This window comes from Carya illinoinensis, chromosome 1 (assembly GCF_018687715.1).
Source record: "Carya illinoinensis cultivar Pawnee chromosome 1, C.illinoinensisPawnee_v1, whole genome shotgun sequence".
NCBI classification, from domain to species: Eukaryota; Viridiplantae; Streptophyta; class Magnoliopsida; order Fagales; family Juglandaceae; genus Carya; species Carya illinoinensis.
Window position 1 is genome coordinate 45,982,889 of NC_056752.1, and position 15,116 is coordinate 45,998,004.

The 15,116-nt window shown below is 33.7% G+C and overlaps 1 protein-coding gene across 1 annotated transcript; it reads right to left on the bottom strand.

The window, feature by feature from the left end:
• LOC122277643 (protein SIEVE ELEMENT OCCLUSION B-like) lies at positions 1 to 2,299 on the bottom strand. The gene is made up of 4 exons (XM_043087726.1): positions 1,971 to 2,299; positions 1,759 to 1,866; positions 682 to 1,142; positions 1 to 343 (listed from the first exon to the last, which is right to left on the bottom strand). The coding sequence occupies exons 1-4, from the start codon at positions 2,172 to 2,174 to the stop codon at positions 244 to 246; spliced, it is 873 nt and encodes a 290-aa protein (XP_042943660.1). The 5' UTR covers positions 2,175 to 2,299; the 3' UTR covers positions 1 to 243.
• Positions 2,300 to 15,116: the final 12,817 nt, after the last annotated feature.

The window sequence follows — 15,116 nt, forward strand, 5'->3', positions numbered from 1 at the left end:
TTGGCCGGTTGTAACAATCCAAGTTTTAAGAAGAGAATAAAAGTACATAAAAAGAAGTGATAGCTAAAGTGATAAAGCGACAGTACTTTTGGTAGATATATAATTGCTCATTATAATGCGAATTAAAGAGTGGTATCGTCCATTTTTTAGGCATTGCATTTCGAAGGAAACAGAGGCAATTAAAAGCTGGCATGGCATAGGTACATGCATTCCTATGAACGAAACCGCTGATGGTGGGCGTGGCTAACCGACTTCTTGTTTGCAAATTTTAATCTGCATCTTTAGTAGGTAGAGGACGATGTTGAGTTTGTGAGCGAAAGGGGCGATTTCCTGTACCTGGTCCCTGAAATGAGGCGACCATTAATTCATTTGCGTTAGATTTGATATTTTATATAGACAATATCTAAGATCAATAATTTTTGTTTTTTTTTTTTTTCAGAAAAAGAATGACAATAATAGTTTTAATTTTTTATAACCACTTGCATCATAACAATAATGACACTATTTTCTTAACTTTATATTAAATCAAAATTTCACAAAAACTAATTAAGGCAGTGGAGATTTTTTAAAGGAATAATTTGGTAGAAAAATAACATATTTATCATCATTTAATAATTATTTGAAGGCATATTAATAATGATAACAACATAATTAAAATGATTGGCAAGAAAAAACACTTACTCGTCCCTGGTGAGGCCACACATCTGAGTAGCGCAAGCTACAATAGCTAAGATAACCCAATACACATCAACTGGGAGATGTTCCATGGCAATCGACAATGGCGCCGGTACGATCTTAGTTTTGTAGGCTAATACTGTAGATAACTTCTCCAACTCCAAGATGTACTCCATCATTTCCAATATGACCTGGATCAGCATGTTAAGTTCAATCAATGCTTTTCGGTGTTTCTGAAGCCCCTGCCGCCTTGAGATAGCAGGAACTTGCTTTAGAATTCCCACCGACTTGGCCAGTTGGTGATCCGTTGGGTGAAGCTGGGCAAGGAGCCAGAAATCCCCAAAGTCCAATGCAAAAGCAGCAAGCGTAAGCACTGCCTTTGCATCCCACGAATAGCCAGACAGCTTGTTTAGTATCGACATTGTTATCTTGTGCGCAATTTCCTCTCCCGGGGTCTTGCATTGCATCTGCACGTCAAAATTTTTACATATTTACAGGTAATTACAGAAGAAAACCACGGGGTAAAATTGATTGTTAGTAATGCGAGTGATCGATGTTGACTTTTATGCCTAAAAATATAAGGTCTATTTAAATTGTACATATTGACATCAACCAAATATATAATCTTAACTAAAATCGTTACAATACATAACAAAAGGGCTTTGATGTAAATGTCAATAATATTTAATACAAGGATGTCAAAATTATTTAGACTTTTTGTGGTTGAAAAAAGCCGTTTCTTTAGAGTTTTGGATGTCAAAATTATAGACCTTCTACAACTCACATATATAGAAGATTTCCATATAGCCGTTTCTTTTGAGTGAATTCGAGGTCAAACTTTAGGATTGATCATGTTAACTACACTTATGCTTAATTCTGAAAGATTTCCATCTACCAGTCCTAGATGTCCAGGTGTTAAAATATGTAAAATAAAGGGAAAAAAAAAAAACACTCAAAAAATATAAAATAATACTAAATATGTTTAGGTACGTGCGTTCAGAATCTCAGATGACTATATTAGCTAGTATATAACGGAAATGCTAGGAGCTAGGAAACAAAAAATCACTGTCCTTTTAGAGTCACCTCGCCGGAAATTCGCTTCAGGGTACACAACGGCGGATTAAAACTCGCTTTGGGGCTCATCATGTCGTCCAGGCTCTCCAGGTGTGCTTCTGTACCGTGCAGCAAGTCCTAAATAATTGTCACCGAGAAAATCTTATATATATAAAATTCGGTATAAAAAGAACGAAATACAAGCTCAACATTGTCAACAAATTAAGAGTATGTAGTACTACCAGGGCAACATTGTCAATAATCAGGGAGGCACGCTTAAGGATGTTCTCAGCGAAAAGGAAAAGAGAGTCGACATCAAATTTTTCATCCCCCGGAATATGGGTTGCATGAATATGGCTCATGATGTCGTGGTCGGACATGGTTAACACGCTCAGCTCATCCTTGACTGTTTCTTGTTCTGAGCTTGGAACCCACTTGCCCGCCATTGTGCAACGCAAATCAAGATATGTAAGCTAGAACCCTTTCTTTTTCTTTTCTTTTTTCCGTGAAGTTTTGGTCGGAAGAAAGAAGGCTTGCTTATTTGTGTTCTGGTTCTGAATAAAAACATTGGGCTATATATAAGCAACGTCCAACAAATCCGGAAGAAGATAGGGGTAAAAACCGAAAAAGGATTGGTTCATGTGGATTTTAGTACTGGCTAGATTGGTAGTGTGCTGAGCTGATTTACGAATAATAATCAGATATTTGAGAGACGAGAGACGAGGTAAAGATAATTTGAGTCAAAATATTTTAAGGGATTTTATGAGATGACAGAAAATTAAATAAAAATTAAATAAAATTAAAATATTGTTAAAATATATATTTTTTTAATATTATTTTTATTTTAAGATTTAAAAAAATATTTTTTATATTTTATTTAAAAGTTTGTAAACATTATTAGATAATGATTAAATAAAAAAATTGAATATTTAAAATTAAAAAATATTTATATTTATAATATTAAAATAAAGTAAGATTAGATAAAGTGAGAGATTTTATTATTTAAACCTGGCCTTAATTTTATGAATCCCAATTTAATAAATATCCCGTGCGTGCTGTACTACTCCGACAAACAAGAGTGGTCCTTCTTGCCCATGATATTTACTCATCCATATGCATACGCAACTGAATAAAATGAAAACAAATTGGATAAGGTCGATCGGGTTGATTTTTTGTGATTCTTATTATTAGAATATTGATGGGAAATGGGAACATCAAACATATATCAAAGTCAGGCAGACTACCGCAGAGTACTAGACGACACTCTAACAGGATAAAGCCCTCGGTGACACCAATTTATGGCGTAATTGTTCTCTACCTCCTTTAAATTCCGTAATTAGTTTAGGATGAAATACTAAGACCTGGTTTATTTTTATAAACTATCTTATTTCATTTTTATTATTATAATTTTTTTAATTTTAAAATAAAAATTATATTAAATTATTATATTTTAATAATATTTTATTTAATTTTTATCTATTAAAAAAATTCTCGCATATTATATATAAAATATTGCTTGTGATATTTTGGCACAAATTAAAGATGTCACAAAACCGTTTATTGTTAGTAAAATACACAATAATATGATAAAAAGTATAATAAAATTAGCATTCAAATGAAATTAATTTGAATTAAAATACAAAAATCTCATTTTATTTAAAGAGATTTAAGTCATTTGTGATATATAAAATTTTTTAAATATACTGATACAGTAAATCTTCTTTTAAATTATCTCTCTTGTGATATAACAATTTAATTGATTATCGTGTTCGAACCAATTATATACAAGAGATTGAGGTCAAAGTTTCACTAGTAAAAACACATCTCTTTTGTCTCGACAATATATAGGCAATCAAGATGATTAAAGTAGCCTACTTCTTACAAAACCACTTGGAGCTTATTTCTACCCATGCATTTCAATGCACTTCTTGTACAACTTTTCTAAAATCTAAAGTTTGGAATTTTTTTCAACAATGATTCCAGTGCTCAATAAAAGGGTTTTGTACATAGATCGAGGAACTGTAGCTTACATGGATTGTTACTTTATATTTTACACACGTGTATAGAAAATTAGTTACATTCTTTCTATTAATGTATTAATGTATTATGAAATACATAAAATTAGAGGTCTCGATGTTCTTGATATTATGAGAAAGATCCATGATAAAATCCTAAAATTTCAAATTATATATAACACTTTCAATTCAATCCTTTTACTTTTTTATGATAAAAAAAAATTGATACTTATCTTTTCTAATCAATTACAAACATTGAGTTTGAGATCAAATATTGGCGTGTGTAAAGAAATGCACGCTTGAGCTTTACTCTGCATAAACTAAACACAATCCAATCATGAAACCACACAGAGCAATATCAGCTTATAAGACGGTAAGTCATGATTGGAGGCATCAACAATCATTTAAAGGTGTGAAGTATTTGATTGGTCACCTAGCTAATTAAATTAATTAAGGAGATCAACTCCGGCACAGCACATGGCAAACAACTCCGGGCGTACTGGCAGCAGGAAAAGCGCGCGCGGGCCCTGAAAAAGCTTCTTTATTAAAGATAAAAAAACACCATGCCAGAGGTACGGACCACGGAGATAATTGAAAAAAGACGAGCTAGCTTTGGAAGACGAAAAAGAAAGGCAACGAGTGTGAATGGATGAGCCAGGTATCTGCGTGCAGCACGCGATGATAATACTTGTGGCCATCATGGCTCCTCCTTTCTCATAATTTTTCGTGTGACGTGTCAGATACTTACGATAATAAGTTAAACCGTACATTTCGACATTTATGAGCCTCTCGGTGCACGTTGTTCATGCTTGAATGACTGTGTCTGTTCATAAGCTACCCCATGGCATTATTTCGTAAGCCAACCGATCAGTAATCTGGTGTCCCGACTACCGAGCCGAGTAAACAGCATGGGACTGAGGTCGTGATGCCCTCGGCCTTTTTCACCCTTTTTATCATCATCAATGCTTCTTCTTTTTTTTTTGTCTTTTTCTTTTTCTTTTCTTTCGTCTTTAAAAAAATAAAAAATAAAACCTCTGGTTCCCATGTTCCACGTTTTGCAGCAAACTTTTCGTTCTTTTATCTATTTATTTATTTTTTAAAAAATTTGGGATAATATGTATAAGGTTTAAATTTTTATAGATCTTTATAAACAAAAAAGTAAATTTTATTATAAAAACATGTGAAAAATTCATTTTTTTGTAAAATTTTTTATAAAATACTTAATTTTACAAAAAAAAATTATACACTTAAAATTTATACATAGTATTCATATGCGTTCAAATTATTTAATAGGATAGTTCTGAAACTAATAATATCAAATTCAATTTGAAAAAATCTACACTTCTTACTATTCACACAATTTTTATAAATTATATTTTTTTAATTATTATTATTTTTATAAAATATTTATTATATAAATAATAAATAAAAGAATTAAATTAATTTAAAAAAATAAACTTAAAAACAATTTAAAAAATTTGAAAAAAAAATAATATATAAAAATTAAGAAATTGTGTAGCATTCGCCATCCAATTTTATTAAGAAAACGTGCCAATCTTTTAAAAAGTCACTTTCTTTAACAACAAGATCTCTTTCTATTGCAATTGTCATTGTACATCTGGTCGTTAAGAGCACAAGTTTTAATTTATTTAAATACATCTTATCAACGATTGGATCCAAATGCCAGTCCAATGAGAGTGACAATATAGGAGAAGATGCGTAGGCATGGTTCCACAAATTTTTCCAACTATTATTTTATTTCAATAATTAAATATTATTTAAATATAAATATTTTTAATTTTTAACTTTTTCATCTAATTATTATAATTTCCTTAAAATTCTAATCGATATATAAAAAATAATTCAACATCTTTAAATATAAAAATAAAAATTATATCAAAAAATCATATTCAAACACTCTTTTAACTTTATAATTTTTTTATTCAAATTTTTTTCTTTTCTTTTCCAAAACTACATAAAACATTTTAATTCAAATAATTTCATTATTATTTACAAACTATCTTATTACAATCACAAATTTCTCATCTTATCTGTACAGTCAAACTAGACCTAAAAATATTTATCATTTTCTTGTATAGCTAAGTGCATGTTTCAAACTGTAGTGATAAATATAACTTATAGTTTTAAAACTTATACCTTATAACTTAATTAATAAGTTTTATTTTTAAAAAATTATTTACTATTGATAACTATATATTTAAAGTACTATTAAATATGTTATGTTTATTTAAAAATAAATTAAAAAAGTGATTCTTGATGTAAAAATTATGATTATTTAAATTTTTAAAAATTATAATCATATTATTAAAAGTTTAAAAATTATAATTATCTTAAAATTATATATATATTTTTAATTATTAACAATCTTTTTAAAATTTAAATTACGTTTTGTATTATTTAAAAAAACATGTTTCAATATATATATTTTTTTTCAAACATATTTTTTAATTTATTTAAGATTAAAAATATTTTAATACTTAACACTTAACTAATTTGAGTCGAAATTTTGCACTACCAACTCTAAATCGAAAAAAATGAACTAATATGTCGTATATAACATGTTGTTGACAACTCTAAGTATGAAGAATACAATGCTCTATTATTTGTCAACAGTGTAGATAAACTTATCCGCAGGAGGTATCCGCCAGGGTAGGGACTTTGTTCTTGTTCTCCTCTCTCTGGCTTCAGGGTAGAGGTTTTCTTTCCCTCGTCTTCTGTACGAGATCTACACAGAATGGCAGATAATTTAGATGAATTGTATGCGAGTTTGTCTTTAACGGAGAAGGAGAATAAGGAGGTGTCGGTGGAGCCGAGTAGGTTGGAGGAAGTGTTGGAACGTGGAGAGAATTGTTTGATTATGAAGCTTCTGATTCGGAAACACTATAATCATGAAGCTTTTAAACAGACTATGCGAAAAGTTTGGCGGCTGGTGAAGAGCGTGAAATTTCGTGATTTGAATGCCGAATTTACTCTGGTTGAATTTGAAGATAGTAGAGACAGAGCCAAGGTTGTACGTGAAGGGCCTTGGAGTTTTGATAAACATTTGGTGTTATTGAAGGAATTTGATGGTCTGATTCAGATTAGCAAAGTTGAATTGATTAAAGCTCCTTTTTGGGTCCGTATCCATGATCTGCCGTTGATAGCTCGAAATGAGTATATTGGGAAATTGGTTGGCAGTGCATTGGGGGAGGTTCTGGAGGTTGATCTGGATAAAGGGGAAATGGAATGGGGGGAGTACATGCGCGTTCGGGTAATGTTGGATATTTCCAAACCTTTCTTGCGACGGAAACGATTGAATGTGGGGAAGGGAGCTTCCTGCTGGGTGAATTTTTCCTATGAAAGACTTCCCGATATTTGTTATTTCTGTGGTGTACTGGGACACACTTTGAAGGAATGTGAAGTTACTGACGCTGGAAGATTGGATCAGACGAAGTTGCCGTATGGACAATGGCTGAGAGCCGGTTTTCTGAGTACTCGAAGGGGGGTAGGGCGGCGTGAGGGCAATTCTTCAGGGGAACCAACTACGGCAGCACCATTGTCGATGGCGGAGGGAGGGGCCCCAGAGGGGACGACGACGCCTCAATCTGTTTTTTCAAAAGTTTCGTCTGTTACGGAACCAGATCCGTCGGTTACAGCTTTAGATAACGGTGCAGTTAAGAACATTATTTGTGGGAATAAAGCTGCTGATGTGGAGGATTTAACTACGGAGGCAAACATTCCGTTTCCGGGTGTTCAGGCGGCTGGGTCTGCACTAATGGTGAGGGAGGAATCTCAGAATGATGTGGTTGCTGAAATCACGGAAACACAGCTGAGTCTACAAGCAGAGGAAAGTGGGTGTACGGGGCTTACCGAACGAAATGGGGTTGAAAAGGTGCATGGGCTGACTGACGTCCCAGTCCTACAGGCTTCGGATTTGGGCTTGGGTTTGGGCTCAGGCCCATACGACTATAAGTCCAGGTCTTCTATTCTTCAATCCGGTTTTCAATCAGACTTTTCCCAATCTAAACTAAACCCGATTACTTCTTCAGCAGCAGCTAGGGCTGCGAATCATAAGCGGCAGAAGGGGAAAGGCAGGTCGGCAGTTTCTGGGTGTGTTGATGGCGTTCGAACGGAAGCTTCTCTTGGCAGGAAACGGAAAGGCCCTTTGCTGTTGGAAGTTGGTACAAAGAAAGGTAAACTTTCTGATGAATCTCATGTTGTGGATCCGAAAATTATTCTATCGGTGGTGGCTGATGATCAGCCCCGCCGATCACAATGATAGGTTTATCTTGGAACCTCCGTGGGCTTGGGAACCCATGGAGTGTTCGTATGCTTCGTGATTTAATTACGAAGGAAGTTCCTGATTTTGTTTTTTTGCAAGAAACGAAAATGCATGCAAGACAAGTGGAATTGTGTAAATTCAAGTTGGGTTTTAGTAATTGTTTTGGTGTGGATTGTGTGGGGCGGAGTGGTGGGTTGGCTCTGTTTTGGAGGGATGAGTTGAATTTAACTATAATCAATTATTCTCATCATCATATTCATGCAATTGTCACTGATTGTAATGGAAAAAAGTGGTTGATTACAGGGGTTTATGGCCATCCGGATAGGACTATGAGAATGGAATTGTGGAGGGTTTTAAAAATTTTGAGTCGTGGGGTTAATATTCCTTGGCTAGTGTTTGGGGATTTCAATGAAATCCTTGACCATTCTGAGAAATATGGAGGAAGGTTACGGAATAATAACCAATTAAGTGAGTTTAGGGAAGTGTTGGAAGTATGTGAATTAAGAGATTTGGGGTTTGTTGGGGCTTGCTTTACTTGGAGCAATCGGAGAGAAGGGGCTGATTTAATCATGGAGAGATTAGATAGATTTCTTGCTAATACCTTATGGTGTGATTTATACCCAAATCTTAGAGTTTATCATGGGGTAGCGGCACATTCTGATCATTCTCCTTTATGGTTAGATACTGAGGGTGCTTTAATGCGGAGAAGGGGGAAGAAATTGTTTCGTTTTGAAGCCATGTGGGTGGGAGAGACAACATGCTCCACTATTATTGAAAATGTGTGGAGGCGTGTTGAGGGTTCTGTTTCTTTGAACCGTATTATGAGCTGTATTTCTTCTTGCGCAGAGGATTTGGGTGTTTGGAATAAGTCATCGTTTGGGCATGTTCAACAAGCATTAGCCAAGGCCAAGATGAAGCTTCAGAATTTACAAACTACTGATCCTAATTGTTTATTCCTGGCTGAGATTAATAAGGCACGTGAAGAAGTTCAGATGTGGCTGGAAAGGGATGAATTAATGTGGAAACAGAGGTCCCGTGTTCAGTGGCTTAGGGAGGGGGATTGTAACTCTAAGTATTTTCATTCTAAGGCCTCGGCTCGAAGAAGAAAGAATACTATTGTTCAGCTACAGGATGACTCTGGAAACTGGAAGAATGGGATTCAGATGGATGCTTTAATCACTGATTATTTTCAGAATCTTTTTTCAGCAGCGGACCAAGTGGAGATGACGGAGGTTTTATTGAGGATTGATAGGAAGGTCACAATGGATATGAATGTAGAGCTCTTAAAACCTTTTGTGGCTAAGGAAGTGGAGGATGCTCTTAAACAAATGCATCCGTCAAAAGCACCCGGACCCGATGGTATGTCTCCTATTTTTTTCCAGAAGTATTGGCATGTGATTGGTAAATCTGTTACTGATGCTGTGCTGTTAGCTTTGAATTCTGGGGATTTTCCTAGTGATTTGAATCATACTTTCCTTACTCTTATTCCTAAAAAGGCATCACCTTCAAAAGTGGCAGATTTTCGACCTATTAGCCTTTGTAATGTGCTGTATAAAATTCTGTCTAAAGTCATTGCAAATAGACTTAAGAAGATCTTACCGGATGTTATTTCCGACACTCAATGTGCTTTTGTTCCGGGTAGACAAATTTCTGATAATGTGCTTCTTGTTTATGAGATTGTGCATTTCTTGAGAATGAAGAGATATGGTAATAAAGGCTTTATGTCTCTTAAACTGGATATGAGTAAAGCATATGATAGGGTGGAGTGGAATTTTTTAGAAAAAATTATGGAGTCCCTTGGTTTTGCTCATAACTTTATAAGTTTGATTATGAAGTGTGTGAGAACAGTTTCCTTTTCAGTATTAGTTAATGGCAGCCCAAAAGGCCCTATAATTCCAAGTAGGGGGATTAGACAAGGAGACCCGTTATCTCCTTATCTGTTCCTTTTATGTACTGAAGGCCTAATCTCTTTGCTGAAAAATTCTGTTGGTGGAGAAAGTGTTAAGGGGGTTCAGATTTGTAGAGGTGCACCTAGAGTGAATCACTTGCTATTTGCGGATGATAGTCTTATTTTTTGTAAAGCTGATGTTGCCACTAATGAAAAGATTCAGATCTTATTAAACAAATATGAGAGAGCTTCGGGGCAGTGTATTAATAAAGAAAAGACTTCGATGGTTTTTAGTAAGAATGTTAGTGATGAATTAAAGGCTGATATTATGCAACTTTGGGGAGGAAGTCATACACAGCAATATGAAAAATATTTGGGACTTCCACCTTTAGTTGGGAGATCAAAAAAACAAGCTTTCTCTAGTATCAAAAGTAGAGTTTGGCAGAAATTACAGTTGTGGAAAAGTAAGTTGTTATCACAAGGGGGCAGGGAGGTACTCATTAAGGCAGTAGCAATGTCTATCCCTACGTATGCTATGAGTTGTTTTTTATTCCCAAAGTCTCTTTGTAAAGAACTAGAGATGATGATGGCAAAGTTTTGGTGGGAAAATCAGGGGCAAGGAAATAAAATTCATTGGGTAAGTTGGGAGAAGCTAAGTAACTCTAAATTTAGAGGAGGGATGGGTTTTAAAGATCTACATCTTTTTAATCTAGCTCTTTTAGCTAAACAAGGTTGGCGGCTTCTAAGGAATGAGAGCTCCCTCGTGCATCGTGTTTTTAAAGCCAAATATTTTCCCAATACAAGTTTGTTTGAAGCCAAGCTCCGATATAATTCATCATATGTGTGGAGGGGTATTTTTTTAGCTCTAACCGATTTGAAGAGAGGATGTAGGTGGAGAGTGGGAAATGGTAAATCTGTCAATGTCTTTAAAGACCCATGGATTCCTGATTATAATGTGCCCCTCAATAATTCTGAGCTTGATGAAGAATTAAAAGTCCATTCTTTGATTGATATCAGTACGGGATGGTGGAATTTACAAGCTTTAAGAGCTCTATTCAATCCAAATGTGGTTCAGAAAATTTTGCAGCTTAATATTTCTATTCATTCTGAAGATTCTTTGTTTTGGGTACATGAGAAAAATGGAATTTATTCAGTTAGAAGTGCTTACCGGATGTTACAGCAGGGTATCTCAAATGATATGGGGCAGAATTCAAGGGAGAGCATGGCTTCAGCTTTTTGGAAATGTTTGTGGCACCTGAAAATTCCTAAAAAAATTAAGATCTTTGCATGGAGGGCGTGTCATGAAAAACTACCAACTTTCCAGAATTTAAAACTTAAATATGTGCTTGAGAATGATGTTTGTGCTATCTGTTCTAGTTGTGTTGAAGATGCTACTCATGCTTTATTTTATTGCAATGATGTGAGACATGTGTGGATGGATTATTGTCCTGAATTAGGGGAGATTGTTTCTGATCTCTCTTTTTGGGATTTGGCGAATTTAGCTCGTGATAGAGGCTCTCATGATGTGTTAGCTACTTTTTTGGTAGTTACTTGGGGACTTTGGAATAGGAGAAACAAGTTTATTTATGATGGTGCATCTCTGAATATAAATTCTGCTGTTAATAATGCTTTGTCATTAAAACAAGAGTATACTAAGGTGCAGGTTTTTCATGGGTTTGATAGAAGGATCAATCATGTTGTGTATTGGCATCCCCCTCCAATAGGTTGTTTGAAATTGAATGTTGATGGTGCTACTTTTAGTGACTCTTTTTCTGCTGGAGTTGGGATTATTTTGAGGGATCATAATGGGGATGTTGTGGTAGCTGCTAGTAAGGTGGAAAGGGAGGTTTCTTCATTTGAATTTATTGAAGCCATTGCTTTGTTGAGAGGGCTACAACTGTGTGCTCAATGGAGGGTACCAAAAATCATATTAGAATCTGATTCTTTGATTCTTGTAAACTGTTTGAATGAAGATTTTGAGTGTCTAACGGAATTTGATTTCCTTTTACAAGATATTCGAAGACTTATGAATGGTTTTGAAGAAACAAGACTTGAGCATGTCCATCGTTTGGGTAATGGTGCCGCCCATCAATTGGCAAGATATGCAAGGGAAGTTGAAGACATTGTTATGTGGTGGGATTCATGTCCTTCTTTTGTAAGTCAAGCCATTTGGCTTGATAAAAACTCTATTTGTAAAGATTCTTTGATATGAATGAATGTTTTGACTTGTTATCAAAAAAAAAAAAAAAACATGGAGAATTTTCTTGGGCTTTGTTACATACAATCATTAAATGTAATTGGTGTGCAGTCGATTGTATGGAATGAATAAAAAAAAATTATAAATTTTTTTTTTATATTCAGGGGAACCTACATAAATAAAAAAAAGTTATAAAAATAAATTTTTTTTTATATAAGTCTCGTATTAATTTATTTTTTTATAATCATCTGTACGCCAATTACATCTATCGACTGTAGAAAATATTTCTCAATTTTCTTTGCCCTTCGAGTCTAGAACATACGACAAAATACAAATACCATCAAGTTTTATAAGGAAGCGGGGTCTACTAGAGGAACAACCAAATAAAACAAGCGTGTCAGAGATTTTTAAAGAGTTGTTGTGGTTTGACCATATTTAGATTTGACTCTGCCACGGACCGATACGTCTCTTGTGGCGTACAAATGTCCTTGTAAAGACGTTAATGGATCATATCTTCAGGATTTAGTATCCGTAGGTGAAATGATTTCAATCGGGTGAAAAACGACTATTCGGTGCGATTTTTTACCAAAATTGATGCCGAGCAATGGAGAGGATTTGCATGTAACAACCTAACCTTAGACATTGGTATTGGATTAACTATTCTAATCTTAAAAATTTAAAGAATATTCGATTTTTTATTTTTTAGCTCATTACTTAATTCTTAAAACCTACATTAGATTAACTATCACATTCTCTATAATAATAAAATTATATATATATAATATTAAAAAGAAAAAGAAACCTTGACAGCGGAAGGTCTTAAAATAGTCCTGAAATTCACGAATACAATTGCAAGAGAAAGCTCTTCAGAATCACAATAATTAAAAAGCAAAAATATCAAGGATTTAAATTAAATCTCAAACCCAATAAGTTCTAGTAACTATTAAAAAGCTTGAATTATCTTTAAAAAAAAAAAACCTATGATTCAGTTTTATGGCAGAGGTATAATAATTGAAAATGCGAAAAAATTTGAAAGATTGAGCAGTTTGGTGGCAGAAAAAATCAAGTCCATAAAATCAGAGAAAAAAGCCACTAAAAAAATCCCAACAACATCAATAAAATCAAACCCAAACAATAAAATCAAGAGCAGGAATCAGTGGCTAGGGTTTCAGATTTTACCGTGTTGTTGGGTATCAGTGTTGGAGTGAAGCCGTGGCGGTGCTGTGCTCGAGAGAAAGAAGTGAAAGATGAAAGATAGTAGCTGCGTGAGAGAAAGAGGGAAGACGAAGAGAAACAACAGAAAAAAAAAAAATAGAAGAAGAGAGAAGGGAGAGACACGGGAGAGGGAAGAAGAAAAGAGAGAAGAAAAAAAACCGGAAGAAGAAAAAAGGAAGAAAAGAGAGAAGAAAAAAAATGGAAGAAGAAGAGGATGCGTAGGAGGGAAAAGGAAGGAAGACGAACCGCGGGAGAGGAGCCGAAATAATAAACAAAGTATTTAGACTTGCTACAGGACTTTTCAAAGATGAAAAATAAGATGAAAATACTGTAGCTAATAATTGATATGAAAAGAGTTTAACCAATCTAATGTAGGCCCTTTTTTGATAAAATCCTTTAAACTTGAAGATGAAAAGTGGTTTGAATAAACTGATGCGGATGCTCTTACTAGTAGGTTTGGAGAGGAAAAATAGTGACTATATCAACTCTAGCGATTTTCGATTTTCCTAATAATGAAATTTGTTAAGAGAATAGAAAGAGTGTGTTGCAGAAGAGAGAGAATAGGAGAAATTGAGAATAGTAGAATAAAAGGAAAGGAAAAGAAAACAATCTTAAATCAAAATAATAATCATCGTTTCATTTTTTTAGTATGTTATGCATTAAACGACTTTTTTTGTACACTTTAGATATAAAATAACGTGGATTCACTTAATTTTAACTACGGTATATAAAAATATATATATATTTATTTAATTGACCAATTCGTCAGTGTGAATCAAGTCCGAAACAAAACTGAACCGACTGTCTATTTTATCTATTTTCTACTATTGACCGATCGGTTCTTCACAAATTTTGGCCAATTTATAACTCCAACAACCGGTTTCCGTCGACATAGGTTGGTTCGACCAGTTTCTATTTACCCCCAACAATTTATCTCAATTTATTTTATTTTATTATTAAATTTTTAGTAAATTTTTAAATAAAATATAATAAATAATTCAACTTTTCAAATTTTAAAATAAAATTAATATTTTAATAATATTTTATTCAACTTTTATCTCATCTTATCTCATAATCCATCTCAATTCATTATCTAGGATTCTAAACCAGGCCTATTCAACGAAAATATATATGGGGTGAGATTGTTGGGTTCTTTCCAAAACAATGTGGCAGCCTAATTAACCATACGAAACTTGGACAGACCTATACCAGAATGTCCACTTTTACGGTAAATACAAGTCGGTTTGAAGTTACAATCAAGCTTTAATATGATATAATGAAGTTCAAGATAAATGTTTCAACCAATTATATATGATAATTGGTCATGTTTTGTAATATGCATAATATGGATCGTGTGCTTTATTACATATATGTTAATTGCTTAGGACAACTTCATTTGAATTAGGAAAAACCATCTAGTTAGCAGAACAAATAAATAAATAACTCGAGTATATTATGCTTGTGAAATCAAGACGCTTTTAAGGAAAAAAAAAAAAAAAAAAAAAAAAAATCTGAACAGTGAATACTCAATCATAAATCGTCATTACCATCCCAACTGGATTCTTTAGAATTTCTAAAAATTCCAGGTCTCGATTTCAAAGAAATAAATATAACAAGGAGGAATATTTATCCAATAATAATTTATCGTTGTGTCAACAAATGCACTATCGGTTTGATCATTACTTTTCAAGGACATCATTGATTTTGATTTTGAATGCTATGATCAGAAATGTCAAGAACTATTCGGTGAGTGCATGACTGCTTGTCTTACAAAAAATAAAAAATAAAAAC

Bases quoted from the DNA above. Each gene is read 5' to 3' on its own strand.
- LOC122277643 (XM_043087726.1), bottom strand. From the start codon at position 2,174: ATGGCGGGCAAGTGGGTTCCAAGCTCAGAACAAGAAACAGTCAAGGAT. The intron at 1,867-1,970 runs GTAGTACTACAT...ACAATTATTTAG, and splicing joins TTATTGACAATGTTGCCCTG to GACTTGCTGCACGGTACAGA. The intron at 1,143-1,758 runs GTGACTCTAAAA...TTTGACGTGCAG, and splicing joins TGAAGCGAATTTCCGGCGAG to ATGCAATGCAAGACCCCGGG.